Source organism: Primulina tabacum, chromosome 8 (genome assembly GCF_025594145.1).
Source record: "Primulina tabacum isolate GXHZ01 chromosome 8, ASM2559414v2, whole genome shotgun sequence".
Taxonomy (NCBI): Eukaryota; Viridiplantae; Streptophyta; class Magnoliopsida; order Lamiales; family Gesneriaceae; genus Primulina; species Primulina tabacum.
The window spans coordinates 37,645,970-37,663,573 of record NC_134557.1 but is presented as its reverse complement, the minus strand read 5'-3'; the positions used below and the strand labels follow the sequence as shown (position 1 = coordinate 37,663,573).

The following is a 17,604-nucleotide window of genomic DNA, read 5'->3' as shown; positions in this document are numbered from 1 at the left end:
TAAACAGAAATTAAAACTTACCAAATAGTCATCAGATCATAAATATCACAGAGTCGACTCAGAACATCACAAAGCAATCAAATACTACTACAGATACACGGGGCATCTCCCTGGCAAATAAAGTACAATACAAGTCTGAAACAAACTCAAGACATACATATAGACTATCTGGCAGACTCCACTGAATAGAACCAAGCAATCCAACCTCAATCCCGAGCTCCACTGGCGGAACCTCGGCCTGATGCTGCAAAACGACTCGGGAGATCTACCATGGTGCCCAAAAAGCAACCACAGCAGCCCCCAATAAACAACTGAGGTTAGGATTCTGGTATGAAACAGTTCAACAATAACAACAATAACATAAATCATGCATAATCATATAATGAAATGTAATATGCAATGCATGAAAGGCTCAACGAATAATCGGGATAACAGGAGCCAACAAACGGTACGATAACAACTGGAATAATGCTCGAGCAACAACACAGGGGAGCTACATCGTCATGCAGCTAAACCGCCCTGCCAAATATGCGAGGTATGCCAAGCTGTGTTGAAAAACACCCCTGACTCGGCCTCCATACAGCTGATACGCTATAACAGGATGACACAATAGAACGAACTAGATGACACAATCCCAGCGCTCACCTCAAAAGGCTGCACTAACCATGGGATTGTTCAATCACATCTATGGTCTCATGTGTATAGGCCTATCAGCCACACAATGATCCCGAGATAAACAATAGTGCCAGATAACAACGGATATCAACAATGGACTAACAAGAACGATAGGTCTCAACATAAATGTCATAACAGTATACCCGATGCTAAATACCAATAATATGTCATAATAATAAACATAGATAATAACGAAGGCATTTAACAATTTATAACAGTCAACAATTCATAAACACGATCAATGTAACACATAATGGCAGTTAAACATAATTTATGTTTTACCGTCGTATGTTACCGAGCTGTAACATACTTATATCACGAAAACGATCTTCAAGAATGATCAACTAAACTCCCTCAGCCTAGAATAACAAAATAAGCCGAATAATTCCACAACTCATCATTATTTACATTCCAACTATTATCAACTCGATAAACCTTAGATTAATTCCAACGATAACAATCATACTATAATATCTTTCAAATAATACAAAACGATTCGACATAATTAATAGGCTCGCCGAATTATACCTTGAAGACTTCCAATGACTGAACCTACAACAATTATCCGATAATTACATCACTATAACGCTATTCGAACGAAAAACTCAAGCAGCAATTTATATCAAAATATACAACAACCTATATCCGCACTGGCCATGACTAAACAGAAATTAAAACTTACCAAATAGTCATCAGATCATAAATATCACAGAGTCGACTCAGAACATCACAAAGCAATCAAATACTACTACAGATACACGGGGCATCTCCCCGGCAAATAAAGTACAATACAAGTCTGAAACAAACTCAAGACATACATATAGACTATCTGGCAGACTCCACTGAACAGAACCAAGCAATCCAACCTCAATCCCGAGCTCCACTGGCGGAACCTCGGCCTGATGCTGCAAAACGACTCGGGAGATCTACCATGGTGCCCAAAAAGCAACCACAGCAGCCCCCAATAAACAACTGAGGTTAGGATTCTGGTATGAAACAGTTCAACAATAACAACAATAACATAAATCATGCATAATCATATAATGAAATGTAATATGCAATGCATGAAAGGCTCAACGAATAATCGGGATAACATGAGCCAACAAACGGTACGATAACAACTGGAATAATGCTCGAGCGACAACACAGGGGAGCTACATCGTCATGCAGCTAAACCGCCCTGCCAAATATGCGAGGTATGCCAAGCTGTGCTGAAAAACACCCCTGACTCGGCCTCCATACAGCTGATACGCTATAACAGGATGGCACAACAGAACGAACTAGATGACACAATCCCAGCGCTCAGCTCAAAAGGCTGCACTAACCACGGGATTGCTCAATCACATCTACGGTCTCATGTGTATAGGCCTATCAGCCACACAATGATCCCGAGATAAACAACAGTGCCAGATAACAACGGATATCAACAATGGACTAACAAGAACGATAAGGCTCAACATGAATGTCATAACAGTATGCCCAATACTAAATGTCAATAATATGTCATAATAATAAACATAGATAATAACGAAGGCATTTAACAATTTATAAAAGTCAACAATTCATAAACACGATCAATGTAACACATAATGGCAATTAAACATAATTTATGTCTTACCGTCGTATGTTACCGAGCTGTAACATACTTATATCACGAAAACGATCTTAAAAAATGATCAACTAAACTCCCTCAGCCTAGAATAACAAAATAAGCCGAATAATTCCACAACTCATCATTATTTACATTCCAACTATTATCAACTCGATAAACCTTAGATTAATTCCAACGATAAAAGTCATACTATAATATCTTTCAAATAATACAAAACGATTCGACATAATTAATAGGCTCGCCGAATTATACCTCGAAGACTTCCAATGACTGAACCTACAACAATTATCCGATAATTACATCAATATAACGCTATTCGAACGACAAAAACAATTTAAAATAGAAAGGGTAAAAATCCAAATTTCCGCAGCCTACTATTTACACTTAGAAGCTGAAATTTAAGACTAGGAACTCACAAGGTCAAAGCTTACTCTAGTCGCTAGCGGTCTCGAGGCGATAACCCACCGGAAACTCGTCGGATTTACTGTTCACGAGCTGAATAAATTCAAAAAACGAGCTGGAGTTACAGGGAAATCTCAAGGCTTAAAAACCCACTCCAACACACAACAAAACTCCAAGGAACTAAGCTTAAATCTCACCTAAACCGTGCCAACAGCAGCAGCCACAAACAGGCCTCGATTTGGGCTGAAACGAGCATCAAAAGTAGCGATTCATGGTTCAAAACGAAGCTACTGATGTAAGGAAGAAAACCCCTCAAACCGTTCGTGATTTCGACGTCGGACGGTAAAGTTATGACCTCTCCAAAATGAAGGTGCTGAAAGTGACGAAAATTTTGAAGAAAAAGAAAAGGAAAGCTAAGGGAATGGTTTGGAAAATGGCATTCTTCCTTCTCTCTCCGATAAATAAGTTATGAGTGTATGTATATGTATATAATGTAGTATTCATGCCCCTTTATCTCGATTTGCATTAATCTTGCTCCCATGTGTTATTTAAACTCTATATGTATTTTATATCGTTAAATTCTCCGATATTCTAAAATACATATTTTTTTACACACCTACAAAAAATTATTTGGCATAAATAATTATTTTAATTTACAACTCAATAATTATTCTAATTATGCCAAAATTATCGGATAATTAATTTCAGGACCTTACATTTCTCCACCCCTTAAAACAAATTTCGTCTTCGAAATTTCTGTTTATACACATACATCTTACACACGATACAAAACCAACAATGCATTACTAAGAATCAAACAGATATGGATAAGATGCTCTCATCTTCTCTTCTGTTTCCCACGTTGATTCTTCTACGCCATGCCTCGACCACTGAACACGTACAAGTCGTATAACTTTATTGCGTAAAACTTTATCTTTACGATCCAAGATACAAACAGGATACTCAGTATACGATAGAGACGGATCAAGTTCAACCTCATTAGGCTGAATCACATGAGACGGATCGGGCTCATACTTACGAAACATAGAAACATGGAAAACATCATGGATGCCAGATAAAGACTGGGGCAAATCCAAACAATAAGCGCAAGTCCCAATACGCTCAACAATCTCGTAGGGGCCAACGAAACGAGGTGACAACTTACCTCTCATACGAAAACGAACAACACCTCTAAACGGAGAGATCCTCAGAAATACAAAATCTCCAACTTGAAATTCTAGATGTCGACGACGTCTGTTAGCATAACTAGCTTGCCAATCTTGGGCAGCTTTCATTCTCTGACGAATCAAATGGACTTTATCATGCATTTCCTCAACAATGTCAGGTCAAGTCAACTGCTTCTCACCAAATTCATCCCAACAAAGAGGTGATTGACATCGTCTGCCGTACAAAGCTTCAAAAGGAGCCATACCAATAGTCACATGGAAACTGTTGTTATATGAAAATTCTACTAGTGGTAGCTTCCTGCCAACTGTCTTTAAAATCCATGACTACAGCTTGAAGCAGATCCTCGAGTGTCTGGATTGTACGCTCTGTTTGACCATCTGTCTGAGGATAGTACGCAGTAATCGCAAGTCGTGTACCCATTTCTTTTTGGAAACTAGTCCAAAACTTTGATGTAAATCTAGGGTCACGATCTGAGACTATTGCAACTGAAACTCCATGAAGTCTCACAACATTTTCAATATACAGACGAGCCATTTTCTTGTACGAATACGTCCTCTCATACGGAATAAAGTGTGCCGATTTAGATAACCTATCGACAATCACCCAAATGCCATCGAAATGACGAGAAGTATGTGGCAAACGCGTGACAAAATCCATAGCCACGTGCTCCCAGTTCCACTGAGGAACCTCAAGACTATGCAGTAATCCTCCAGGTCTCATTCGTTCTGCTTTGACTTGCTGACAGATCATACAACGAGACACAAACTCAGCCACATCTTTTTTCATATTCTTCCACCAAAACTGAGGCCGTAGAATATGATACATTTTCCTTCCTCCTGGGTGGATACTATATCGAGTACAATGAGCTTCTTTAAGGATGGCTGTACGCAATTCAGGAATATCTGGGACAACCAATCTACCATTCAATCGAAGAGAATCATCTGAGTGAATTGAGAAACCAGATTGGTGTCCTTGAGATACTAAATCATAAGATTTCAGAACTTGATCATCAGTTTTCTGAGCTGACTTTACAATCTGAATCAACTCTGGCTCAACAGAAATCTGAGATACACAAACACCATTACCTTGGATTTGAAAATCCAACCCAGAAATGCAAATATCCTCTCGTAACTTAGAAACATGAATCGAGGATAAACTAATATCAACAACCTTACGACTCAAAGCATCGGCAATGACATTCACTTTTCCCGGTTGATACTGGATCTCACAATCATAATCTTTCAAAAGATCCATCCAACGTATCTGTCTCATATTCAGATCTGACTGAGAGAACAGATACTTCAAGCTTTTGTGATCAAAATAGATTACAAATTGCTCCCCAAACAAATAATGTCTCCAAATCTTGAGAGCAAAAACGATAGCAGCTAACTCCAAGTCATGAACATGATACTTAGACTCATGCGGTTTCAACTGACGAGAACCATAGGCCACAAATCTACCATGCTGCATCAGAACACAACCTAATCCTCTATTTGATGCGTCGGTACAAACAACGAATCCTCGAGAACCACTTGGAATGGTAAGAACTGGTGCAGAAGTCAATCTCTTTTTCAACTCGACAAAACTTGACTCACATTCATCAGACCAAATGAATCTCTGATTTTTCTGAGTCAGTTGAGTGATAGGTCTAGCAATCTTTGAGAAATTTTCAATAAATCTCCGGTAATAACCAGCTAAACCCATGAAACTACGAATCTCTGGCACATTGGTCGGTCGTGCCCAGTTCAGAACTGCTTCCACTTTACTTGGATCTACAGAAATACCATGTTAAGATATGACATGGCCGAGAAACACAACTCTATCTAACCAAAATTCACACTTGGATAGCTTGGCGTACAACTGCTTCTTTTGAAGAATTCGAAGAACTAATCTCAAATGTTTGGCATGCTCTTCCTCGGACTTGGAATAAACAAGAATATCATCAATGAATACAATCACAAAACGATCGAGATATTTACGAAATACTCGATTCATCAAGTCCATAAACACATCAGGAGCATTGGTCAAACCAAAAGGCATAACCAAAAATTCAAAGTGTCCGTATCTCGTGCGAAATGCTGTTTTCGGCACATCTTCTTGTCTAACTCGCACTTGATGGTATCCAGAACGGAGATCAATCTTTGAATACACCGAAGTACCTTGCAACTGATCAAATAAGTCATCAATCCTAGAGAGTGGATATTTATTCTTGACAGTAAACTTATTCAGTTGCCGATAATCAATACACATCCGCATCGTTCCATCTTTCTTCTTGACAAATAGAATCGGTGCACCCCACGGTGAAGAACTCGGACGAATATAACCTTTACTCAACAAATCCTGTAATTGTTCTTTCAATTCTTTCAGCTCAACAGGAGCTAAACGATATGGGGCTCGAGAAATGGGTTCAATTCCTGGCATTAATTCGATGCTGAACTCAACTTCTCGTTCTGGTGGAAAACCAGGAATCTCTTTTGAAAATACATCAGGAAACTCACAGACTACAGGAATATCAGAAATCCGTCGCTCATCTTGCGATAGATCAACAGCATAAACCAGAAAACCTTCATGACCAGAATCTAACAATCAATTCATCTCAATGGTAGAAACTAGATGAATCTTGGCTTGAGAACCACGGCCATAGAAATTCCATTTAGGAGCAAAGCTAGGCCTAAAACGAACTATTCCTCGATAACAGTCAACAGTGGCACGATTTACAGTCAAAACATCCATACCAACGATGCAATCAAAGTCATGCATAGGTAGGACTATGGGATTAAGATATAGAACATTTTCATCATGAAACAAAATCACATTGAACACCACATTATCAGTGATAATCATTTTGTCCATCGGAGTAGCAAAGATAGATTGGAATTCATACTAGTGGTGCGAAGATCATGCGAAACAACGAATGCATGAGAAACAAAGGAATGAGATGCTCCAGTATCAAATAACACTCGTGCTAAAAAACCACATAGAGTACAGTTACCAGTAATTACAGTACCTGGAGCTGCCTGAGCCTCATCCTCAGTCAAGGCAAATACATGAGCAGATGACTGATTCTGTTGACCACCTTGCCCTCTGCTCTGATGCGAAGGGCGACTAGGCTGATGGAAAGACTCGGACGCAGCTGGAATTCTATTACCTTGAGCTCCACTACCTGTCTGGGCTGATTTCCCTGTCTTACTAAGACAAATTCTAGAAAAATGACCCGGTCGACCACAATTATTACAAACCCCTTGAACTCCAACACACTGATTACTGGAATGCTTGCCCCCACAGTGATCACAATAAAGTCCACTGTAACGATATCCACCACGGTTCCCTGAACTCGAAGAACTAGAACCAGGCTTCTTAAATTGTTTTCCACGTGGACGAATTGATGCAGAACCAGATGAACTGAATTGTTGCCTCCCCGACTGATGATGTTGGGTAGGAACTCGATTGCCACTCCTCTTAAGACTAGCTTCAGCCCTTTTTGCTATTTCCACTGCTTCAAGATAATTCAGTGGCTTACCGGTAGAAACAAAAGGGTGCAGATGATCGTTCAATCCTTCAATGAAACTTTCAACAACCGCAACCTGACTTGCAGCCACATGATGAGCATATCTCAGCATAGCATAAAAAGTATCTGCATAATCCGCCACTGACATATCGCCTTGTTTCAGGTGATGAAACTCTGAAGCCTTAGAACTGTAGAATGATGGAGGACAGTAACTCTCCTTAAACTTCAACTTGAATATATCCCATGATGGAATGATCCTCTGAGCATCTAAGGTCATCAATGTAGTAGACCACCACATTTTAGCACGATCTTTCAACTGATGCACAACTAATCTCAATCGACACTCTGGAGGATACTCAATCAAATCAAACAATTCCTCAATCTCAGAAATCCGTAACTCAGCTTTCTCAGCTCCCTCTGAACCACTGAATCGAGGAGGATGCATAGAATGGAAACGCGCAACTAACTCATCCATCCTAAGCTGCTCTAGATGATCAAGAGCTTGCTCAACAAAAGTATCATCAACAACATGGACACGAGGTCTACCACGTCCACGACCTCGACCACGACCTCGACCTCGAGCTAAAGGAATCTCATCAACAGGAATTTCTCCACCTCCTTCCATTCTATACGATAAAACACCAAAACAATTAGAATGAAAGTAAACAAATCATATAATCACATAAGCATGTTGTCAAGTAGCATACACAGGCGCAACAACCATTTTAGTGCCAAAACTCAAGTGTCCTAGACTCTAGTTCGAGCGTATCCCAGTTTACGCTCTGATACCAAGATGTGAGGCCCATTTACTCTAATGACAATTAATGATTAAACAATAATGTTTTGACTTAAAACTGCAGCGGAAAAAGGTTTAAAATACTTTAAAACGGATCTCAGGGCCTAGAAAAATTTCGGCATGACCTCCCCGTAAATAGGACATCCCGAAAAACTCAAGCATCAATTAATATCAAAATATACAACAACCTATAGCCGCACTGGCCAGGACTAAACAGAAATTAAAACTTACCAAATACTCATCAGATCATAAATATCACAGAGTCGACTCAGAACATCACAAAGCAATCAAATACTACTACAGATACACGAGGCATCTCCCCGGCAAATAAAGTACAATACAAGTCTGAAACAAACTCAAGACATACATATAGACTATCTGGGAGACTCCACTGAACAGAACCAAGCAATCCAACCTCAATCCCGAGCTCCACTGGCGGAACCTCGGCCTGATGCTGCAAAACGACTCGGGAGATCTACCATGGTGTCCAAAAAGCAACCACAGCAGCCCCCCCAGTAAACAACTGAGGTTAGGATTCTGGTATGAAACAGTTCAACAATAACAACAATAACATAAATCATGCATAATCATATAATGAAATGTAATATGCAATGCATGAAAGACTCAACGAATAATCGGGATAATAGGAGCCAACAAACGGTATGATAACAACTGGAATAATGCTCGAGCAACAACACAGAGGAGCTACATCGTCATGCAGCTAAACCGCCCTGCCAAGTATGCGAGGTATGCCAAGCTGTGCTGAAAAACACCCCTGACTCGGCCTCCATACAGCTGATACGCTATAACAAGATGGCACAACAGAACGAACTAGATGACACAATCCCAGCGCTCACCTCAAAAGGCTGCACTAACCACGGGATTGCTCAATCACATCTACGGTCTCATGTATATAGGCCTATCAGCCACACAATGATCCCGAGATAAACAACAGTGCCAGATAACAACGGATATCAACAATGGACTAACAAGAACGATAAGGCTCAACATGAATGTCATAACAGTATGCCCAATACTAAATGTCAATAATATGTCATAATAATAAACATAGATAATAACGAAGGCATTTAACAATTTATAACAGTCAACAATTCATAAACACGATCAATGTAACACATAATGGCAATTAAACATAATTTATGTTTTACCGTCGTATGTTACCGAGCTGTAACATACCTATATCACGAAAACGATCTTCAAGAATGATCAACTAAACTCCCTCAGCCTAGAATAACAAAATAAGCCGAATAATTCCACAACTCATCATTATTTACATTCCAACTATTATCAACTCGATAAACCTTAGATTAATTCCAACGATAACAATCACACTATAATATCTTTCAAATAATACAAAACGATTCGACATAATTAATAGGCTCGCCGAATTATACCTCGAAGACTTCCAATGACTGAATCTACAACAATTATCCGATAATTACATCAATATAACGCTATTCGAACGACAAAAACAATTTAAAATGAAAAAGGTAAAAATCCAAATTTCGGCAGCCTATTATTTACACTTAGAAGCTGAAATTTCAGACTAGGAACTCACAAGGTCAAAGCTTACTCTAGTCGCTAGCGGTCTCGAGGCGATAACCCACCGGAAACTCGTCGGATTTACTGTTCACGAGCTGAATAAATTCAGAAAACGAGCTGGAGTTACAGGGAAATTTCAAGGCTTAAAAACCCACTCCAACACACAACAAAACTCCAAGGAACTAAGCTTAAATCTCACCTAAACAGTGCCAACAGCAGCACCCACGAACAGGCCTCGATTTGGGCTGAAACGAGCATCAAAAGTAGCGATTCATGGTTCAAAACGAAGCTACTGATGTAAGGAAGAAAACCCCTCAAACCGTTCGTGATTTCGACGCCGGACGGTAAAGTTATGACCTCTCCAAAATGAAGGTGATGAAAGTGACGAAAATTTTGAAGAAAAAGAAAAGGAAAGCTACGGGAATGGTTTGGAAAATGGCATTCTTCCTTCTCTCTCCAATAAATAAGTTATGGGTGTATGTATATGTATATAATGTAGTATTCATGCCCCTTTATCTCGATTTGCATTAATCTTGCTCCCGTGTGTTATTTAAACTCTATATGTATTTTATATCGTTAAATTCTCCGATATTCTAAAATACATATTTTTTTTACACACCTACAAAAAATTATTTGGTATAAATAATTATTTTAATTTACAACTCAATAATTATTCTAATTATGCCAAAATTACCGGATAATTAATTTCAGGACCTTACAATGCATTTGAGAGATACACACTGTAATGGATTAAATTATCACATATAATCACTCAAACATATACATGTGAGTTGAGCTTCAAAATTTTGTTGAATGAGTTTTCATAATAAAGACATTAAAAATTGTGTTTGTAATATTGGCATAAGAGACATTAAACATTATGCGGATTGTGAGGTAGCGATCTACAATCGAGAGCGCGCTAGGGGTTTCAATTAGGCAAGAGATAAGTCCTAAGTTGAAATGAATTTGTACAAGGATTTGTATAAATCAAAATCTTCTAGTGGATCATTCTCAAGAAGAAGAAAGGATGCCATATGAGTTGTTGATCTCCGAACATCTATAAACAAATTCGTGTCTTTTTATTTATTGAATTCACTAAACATTTCTACTGTTATAAATATACATTGTTGAAGCATTTTATGTGTTTTTCAAATACTAAATCATTGCATACCCGATATTCGCTAAAATGCTTCAACCAAAATATTTTTACTCATTAAATTTTCATATATTTTAAATACTTTACAAAATATTTAATAGGTTTCTACGAAAGATTATTTGAGTGTCTTACGCTTGGTTTGGAAACAAACCTTATTTAATTAATCGGTGTTCAATATTTCAAGAACCGAACTATTGTAGCTCAATGATTATCTCTCAATCAATCCTATCAAGTGGGCTTATACTTTAAAGTATATGTATGTATTTGAAAATACAATCGACATGATAAATTCATTCAATTTGATATATGATTTAATTATTTCGCTTCGCTTCAATATAATCGTTATAATTAAAAAGCATATTTGAAATTACTTGAAGGCGCTGTTATGGTTTGCATTTGAAATGGTAAAGGAATTTCCGACCTTTGATATTTGATTTGTTATGATCCTAATGCGGTGAGAAATAATAACCGATAACATGGCCTCTCTTTTTAGAGGATTAAAAAATTAATGACTGATCTGTAAACCATGGAGAATAACATGACTTTTAGTGCCATCATTTTGTTCATATTTGATTTTAACTTCTATTTTTCGAATCATATAAATATATGTCTTTTGTTATTTATTATGATCGATCGGCCCCTATTTACTGAGTATTTCTCAAAATACTCACCCGTTACTTTTCCTCCCTAGATAATAAGGAAGGTAAACTTGACGACGAGGAACATCATATGTTTTGGGGATGGTGATATATTAAATTTCTATTTTAATGTAATTTATTTAAATTATAATTCGGTTCCGCTCCTTTTGTTTTTGGTTTGATGTCATTGTAAAAACAATGTTTATTATTATTTTTATGAAAAAAATTATTGTGCGTTGTATTACGAGACTTATTGTTTTATAATTGTATGATTGTTAAACGACACTAGATGTCTACTCACCCCGGTCTTGGGGCCTGACAACACTTGTATCGGATTTAAGATTTATTTTCGTCACTGGAGCCATAAAATATTTTGCACTCTATACAATTATCTTCATTCTTATCTCAGAAAAAGATTAAGGAGAGTGAGTGCTTTGTGAAACATTTGATAGGTGGGGGTAGATCGATTGTAACAATAACAAATAATTGTACATATACAAATGATTTTTGAAAAGTGTATAACATGGAAAAAACAACACTTATCATGAACATAACATAAACGTATACCGTTGATATTTCATATTATCTTCCATGGTTTGTTGATTAGTCTCTATATGTTACTTCTCTAAGGGGTGATACCATATAACAGTTATCATAACCCACTGCATTTAGTTTATAATGATTACTATAATCCACTACGTAAAGGTCCTATCACAATTACTATAACCCACCGCGTAAAGACAATAACCTGTCATATTTTAGAATTCTGATACCATAGCAACTTTGAATCATAACAATGCTTAAAAATCATATATTTCACTTCTTAACCATCAAAACTCGAATGAATGTGCACTCATCGGAATCAAAGGCATAATCAACATAATAAGATGTGTTCAACAATGATTAAATATTCAGGAATGAAAAGGATCGAATGAAAATTGATTGGTTGAAATTTGAGATTTGATGACGCTTTGACGATGCTGTCTATGGATATTCCTTATATTTGACTAATGTCAGGGTGCCTGCTCGAGATTTGATGATTTGATAGCGATTCGTTTGATTATGATACATGCTCAGTGGATGGAAAATTCATCTTATACATCTACAACATGCATGCATTGCATATCATATATCATATTATATATACATGTTGTCTTTATTATGGTTGTTCCATACAGAGCGTTTGCTTACTCCCAAGGGGGCTGTTGTTATCTTTGTGCATGAACAATGACATGACTTCAGGTCATCAGGAGACCAGATAGGATATTTCTGGAAGGAGTCACATCTAAGTTGAGGTTGAGTAGTTTATTCCAATGTATATATCTATATATCTATATACCGGGGCATGTCACAAGAATATGAGTTGTTTGTGTGTAGTTGATTTCAGTCATCTGTGGGCATGTTTTATATTGTGACGTGTTTAGATGAAAATTTATTATATACTATTTTTAGTATTATAATCACAGTTGTCATATTTAGGGCTCATTTAAAGAAAATTTTAACTTGTTTTTCCGCTATAATTAATTAACTATAATCAATTTGCATGTTAATAAAAATTAGAAGTTAATGGCCCCACAAGATGCTGGAGAGAAGAGATGAATTAGAACTTGGGATGGTTAAACTGATGAAAGGAGGGCCCTATTTATAAAATTTCTTATTGCAATATTTTGCTAACCGCAAGCGTACGATGTCAAGTTTTAGTACTCTGTTAAGCACAAATATTTTCTACATAGAGTGCAATTTAATAATATATTAAATACCATAATTAGAATATTCAGACTTTATTTAGAAAATTTAGTTGAGTGTTGATTGGTAATTATAATCTAAAATGACTTAAAAGAGTATAAACAATTTAAAATCATCGAAAATAAGAATCTAGATATCCAATTTCACTTGGTCTTCACTATATTAAATTATCATTGACATTTATATTAATAAATTCAACTTGTTTACTACCCAAGAATCCTAAATATTCATACTCTCTTTCCCAAGTGAAGCGTAAAAATTAATTATCTGATTTGATTTCAAAATCCCTATTAAAAATCAAAGTAAATAATTTCAATAGCATGATAATTTTTTTAATAGGTTTGTTGGAATTATAGGCCTTCCAAACTCTATAAACACCAGCAATATATTTTCTTATAGTCCTATTCGACATCATTTACCTCGAGTGATAGAACTCAAATAAATATGACACTCTAATTTAATTGAAAGCAATAAAATCCAGAAAATATAAATAAGGAAAGAAAAACTTTGCATATGTAAATCAACAATTCATAAATATAGATTCGACCAAGCTACGTCATCTATTAGATTAAATAAATTAGTTAATAAAAGAAAAACGATAAAACAAATTCATGTTTTTCGACATTAAACAAATCGCTTAAGAAATAGTAGGAAGAAAAGAAGATTGAATCAGAGTTTGAGACTCCGTCCCCGGTAGATGTGCTCTTCGTCTTCGCTCTTCTCATTTCTCGCTCTCAGGCTTTTTTATTGCCGCTCCTTTGTGTGTGTGTGTGTGTGTTAGAGTTTCAATATTTATATCTGTGCCCAGGTTCCGAAAGCCAGCGAAAAGCTCTTAAAGGTCTGCGTCATGCGCGAGTGCGTGACCGTGCGTCGATTTTGATCTCCTACGGCCGCATGGATGCAAAGCGCGCTCTACTGGTCTCCTGCACGCCTAGGCGAGCATTGATGCATGGGCCTCCGCGCAGCCGCATGCCCAGCGAAGTCTTTTTTTGCTTTCGTGCGCAGTTCTGTTTTCTATGGTTCAGGGCGGCGTGCGCCCACTTCTATCTTTCGCCTTTCCTGTGCATCCATGTAGTTGCGCACCTGTTTCTATCTTAGACTTCCTCGTTGGTCGCAAGTTATGCGCTCATGCTTGTTTCCTGAAAACAACATAAACCACTATCAAACACGTAAATCCGCTCGATATTACCAAACTTTCATGCCACTTCCTCGAGTTATTTACGTGCAAAACTTGCACTTATTAGTTCTCATAGTCTGAACGCATGGAATTCTGCATGATTACTTCAATCAATTTGGCTACAAAATCTGGCAATCAATTTGCTGTCAACCAATCTAATGGGAAATGAAAAATGTCTTTGCAGACAACCACCAACCATATTAATACCACCAACCATTCACATATAACACTGAAAATCAAGTACAACAGAAAAAAAATTAATGATGCACCTTGTCTGCACAAAATTTCATGATTGCGGGTGTGTCAGTCACAAATATACCAAATTGAATGAAAATTATAAAAAGCTAACTCATATGAAATCAAAACGTTGTTAATCCCAAACTTGATTGTTAGATATAATCTCCTAAGCTAAATCTACTCGATAAAATAAAGGAAATTGATATAATCGACACTAGAAATTGAAGAAAACAAACTTTCACCATTATTTTATTTTCATAATTAACTAGGAATTTGCAATTATGGAAATTATAATATTTTTTTTGAAATATGGAATGAGTACTGTGAGCATGGTCACTTAGAAATCAACTCTACGTAGATGCAGAACTTTAGGTTGGAAAACATATTTTGAACCGGCTAAAAGTGTGAGGTAAATGTAAAATCAGTTTGGTCAATGGCATGTAATCAAAAAAAGGCGACGAGGTAAAACAACACATTCACAATTCCAAATCTTCAAAATTTCCCATCGCTATAGCAGATATCCATGTCATAAGGTGATGTGCATTGTAGTCCCGTCCACAAAAAAGGCGAAACCTTTTTAATGGCGCCGTCCGAGAAAAAAATGAAAATCATGTCCACAAAGTTAACAATCCTCATCTTCCTAGTTGGTTCAAAAGTCCTATTTTATGTCTATATTGTTAATATAAGTGCATTTGTAATCCCAATCCTTGGCCAAAACACAAGTTCGTAGAGTGTCCTTTGTTGGCAGGAAGGACAAAATTCGATTAATAATAATTTCAAGCAAATTACTAATGATGTCAGTACCGGTAATTCTCGGTTTCTTACCTGCATTGCCTTCGATTTGAATGTTTTCCTCCATTCTTTTGCCAGTAACATGAGACATTAAAGAATATGTAGGTTCAAGTCTCAATCTTAACTTAATATCAGTGACATGTTCCGATCATGGCTCAGATTTGCCATTACAATCCAAAACATAATGGCAAATCCAAAACATCATGGCTCAGATTTGAATGTTTTCCTCCGATCCATTCTTGTAATCTTCACGTTTCAGTTGTTCATTCCTGGTAATATGAGGTGTTTTAAATATCACAAATCGACTAGATTAAATATTATAGTTGTATATATGGACTAAGACAATCCTCCCCTTAAGCTAGTTTTTAAGAATGAGTTAGGTTTAAGTCTCAATCTTAACACCAACTGTATCATGCATCTAAATCTTTAATCTTTTTCTCAAATAAAGATACCCCAATATGGTCATAACATCTTTTACTCTTTTTCATCCAACTCATCTTCATTCTTATCGGGGGAAGAGATTAAAAACACTTGATAAGTGGGGGTCGATCGAACATAATAACAACAAATAGTTGTACTTATACAAATGATTTTCGAAAAGAGTATAGCATGGAAAAAACAAAAATTATCATGAACATAACATAAATGTATAATGCTGATGTTTCATCTTATCTTCCAAGATTTATTGATCAGCACTTATATATTTCTCCTCGAATGGGTGATGTCATATAACAGTTATTATAACTCATCGCATTTAATCTATCATGAATATTACTATAATTTACCGAGTAAGAGTCGTATCCCAGTTAATATAACCCACCGCGTAAGTGTCATAACTTATCATATTTTAGAATTATGATACTATATCAATTTCGAATCATAACAGTGCTTAAAAATCATACATTTCACTTCTTAACCATCAAAACTCGAATGGACGTGCGTTCATCACAACACAATGGAATGAAGGATCGAATGGAAAATCGTAGTAGTGCTTCAGAAAATGAATGGATCGAAATCAAGAAAACGGACTGGTCGAATATAAATGAAAAATAGTATGTTCAATGGCCTTAAAACATATATAGACATTTTTAAAACAGAAAGCCCACTTACCTAATTCCCGACTTCAAATCTTGTGAGGAGATGCTTCGAAAATGGCTTGCTCTTGTTCGAAAATTCTGGACAGCTTCTTGATAAAACTTTGCACAACTTCTAGTCTGAAAACTGTAAAAGCTCTAGCTCGAAATTTGAGTTGATTCTTGCTCAAATCTGCTGCTGCATTTTTCGAAAATGGGCAGCCTGTTTTGCTCGAAAATATGGAGTGTCTTTAGCTTGGATTGGTGCGATCTGCTCAAACATCGTGCAGGTATTTGTAAGTGTAAGTGGTGAGCTGAAAGGACATACATATCATGGCCATTAACAGCCCGTTTAATGGCTTTAATCAACCATGAATTGGCTGCATAATGGTTATTCAAGAGGCCATTTAATTGGCTCTTCAATTTTGTTTTTGAAAAAGTGTTGCTTGATGGTTCAGCATGACTCGAAAGTCGCTGCTTGGGTTTTTCATGGTTTTCAAAAATAGTTTGGTTTTAGTTTTCCCTTCCTACAAAAGGACCAGAAAACAGCACCAATAATTGTTAAGACTTCCCTGTGAACTTAAGGCGACAAATTTCTTTCGAAATGGATTGCTGGTCTTATCTTGTACCGTATCGCAATTGCCGAAGTTTGCAGCTCCGTCAATATGTCCGGTCAACCAACCGAACGAGGGAACAGATCTAATCATCTAGCACTCGAAAAATTGTATTTAGATGAATTGAAGTATCATTAAAATTGTTAGTTGTCCATTAGACAAAATCTTTTTGCATGTGTACTTAAACGATTCTCTCATCTCCTCTTGAGTTAAATTTTGGAGTTGAGTTAGGTCCAAGTCTCAATTTTAACATGGTATCAGAGCTTAGATTCTACTGTTATGTGTTGGACTGTCCATAGTTAGGCCACCCGTTCTGTCCATAGTTGAGTTATTTGTAAACATCACGATTTAAATGTTCATTCCTAACAGTGAGGGGGTGTGTTAGTTGTGTCACATCGGTTAGATAAAATAACTGAGAGTTTCATTT

The 17,604-nt window shown here is 36.8% G+C and overlaps 1 protein-coding gene across 3 annotated transcripts; it reads right to left on the bottom strand.

Moving 5' to 3' along the window:
• LOC142554048 (uncharacterized) lies at window positions 1-8,680 on the bottom strand. 3 transcript variants are annotated; one of them, XR_012822077.1, is made up of 5 exons: window positions 2,887-3,136; window positions 2,704-2,782; window positions 2,540-2,563; window positions 986-1,601; window positions 1-265 (listed from the first exon to the last, which is right to left on the bottom strand). XR_012822077.1 is itself a non-coding variant. In XM_075664660.1 (4 exons), exons 2-3 carry the CDS (start codon window positions 8,008-8,010, stop codon window positions 1,543-1,545), a joined length of 1,185 nt encoding a protein of 394 aa, XP_075520775.1. In that variant the 5' UTR covers window position 8,011; window positions 8,549-8,680; the 3' UTR covers window positions 1-265; window positions 986-1,542. The 3 variants fall into 3 exon arrangements, 1 of the variants encoding a protein (XP_075520775.1); XR_012822078.1 differs by having other exon boundaries at window positions 986-1,034; XM_075664660.1 differs by lacking the exons at window positions 2,540-2,563; window positions 2,704-2,782; window positions 2,887-3,136 and adding exons at window positions 6,885-8,011; window positions 8,549-8,680.
• Window positions 8,681-17,604: the final 8,924 nt, after the last annotated feature.